This window comes from Triticum urartu, chromosome 1, assembly GCF_003073215.2.
Source record: "Triticum urartu cultivar G1812 chromosome 1, Tu2.1, whole genome shotgun sequence".
Lineage (NCBI taxonomy): Eukaryota > Viridiplantae > Streptophyta > Magnoliopsida > Poales > Poaceae > Triticum > Triticum urartu.
In genome coordinates, this window is record NC_053022.1 from 37,261,526 (window position 1) to 37,262,860 (window position 1,335).

Sequence of the window (1,335 nt, forward strand, 5' to 3'; positions counted from 1 at the left end):
TGAGAGCTTCCTTTTTATGTTTACAAAAAAGTGACTTAAATGCTGGATGAAGAATAGATTGAGCACATTAGCACTTCCTTTTTATGTTTACAAAGTGACTTGAACAAAATAGAAGAAACACACAACCATAATGCCACTTCCCTAGTTTGCAGTTAAGTCAGCCCACGACTTATTAGGCAGTTTACTTTTAAAAATGGAGATGACAAAGGAAATAATATCCAGCACAAAAGAGAATATTGTTCCTTTAATATAAACTTGAGTAACATAACCATACAATAGAACTATATATATCATAAAGAGACACACAAAATAAATGCTTAATTAAGGAACAAATGAATCAAACCACGTGATGTATGTTGAACTAGAATTGAGCTTGGATATGGTCTATGATGTTCTTGTCCACCTGGAAGGCTTTGGCAAGGATATCATCTGAGATGGTTTGCTTGGATCCAAAAACCGCATTGGCTATGGTGATCACACCGGGGTTCTTGCTGCTTAGCGCCGCAATGGATATCGCTTCGTTGTTTCCAATGTTAAACTGAAAGTGAATCAACCCTTGCGGAAACACAAACACGTCCCCTTTGTTCAAAACTTTTGAGAACAACTTGTTCTCAGGGTTTGAAGTCACGAAACCAACATAGAGTGAGCCTTCCAACACTGTCAGGATCTCGGTTGCACGAGGGTGAAGGTGCGGTGGGTTTTGACCATAAGGTGCATAATCAATACGCGCCAATGAGACACCCAAAGTGTTCAACCCGGCAATCTGTGCCACGTTAACTGCAGTCACAACGGAGCCTTGCTTGTTGCTCGTGTTCCCGACCATGTGGAGGCCAGAGAAGTAGAAGTCCTCTACCACTGCGGTCTTTGGGTCTTTGCATGCGAATCCATTGACAAAAACTGCACATATACATATACAGATTTCGAGCAATTAATAACTATGGATTGGCACAAATAAGTAACTAGGAACATTTCACTGCACATATGAATGTGTAATTGTACATACCTTGAGATGTCTTGTCAGCGACGCAGAAATCCTGAAGCTGGCCCGGGTCAGAGGCAAGAGCACGAGAAGCCGACAAAGCTAACAGGGCAAGGAGGAAAAACTTTGAAGCCATTTGGATGCGAACGTTGATTCTCACTAAATCAAGTGTGTTTGATCAGGTAGAGAAGAACTGCTTGCGCTCGTGCTGCACAGTGATGCTTCAAAGGGTTGGAGGAGACCGGTATATATAGGGACATGGAGGAAGATCTTTTGTGTTTGTTTTGTTGGTGCGCATGTGGATATGAAGGAAATAGTCTTCACTAGCTTTCTAATTCCCAAGTCTAAAGCGTGTT

The 1,335-nt window shown here is 41.7% G+C and overlaps 1 protein-coding gene across 1 annotated transcript; it reads right to left on the reverse strand.

Moving 5' to 3' along the window:
- Window positions 1-361: 361 nt before the first annotated feature.
- LOC125548837 (putative germin-like protein 2-1) lies at window positions 362-1,115 on the reverse strand. Its single transcript, XM_048712399.1, has 2 exons — window positions 1,004-1,115; window positions 362-897 (listed from the first exon to the last, which is right to left on the reverse strand). The coding sequence occupies exons 1-2, from the start codon at window positions 1,113-1,115 to the stop codon at window positions 362-364; spliced, it is 648 nt and encodes a 215-aa protein (XP_048568356.1).
- Between the last annotated feature and the right edge of the window lie 220 nt (window positions 1,116-1,335).

What these genes read in the sequence shown, in the direction of transcription:
- LOC125548837 (XM_048712399.1), bottom strand. Translation starts at nt 1,115, where the DNA reads ATGGCTTCAAAGTTTTTCCTCCTTGCCCTGTTAGCTTTGTCGGCTTCT. An exon ending in CGCTGACAAGACATCTCAAG is followed by an intron (nt 898 to 1,003) that starts GTATGTACAATT and finishes GTATATGTGCAG; the next exon opens with TTTTTGTCAATGGATTCGCA.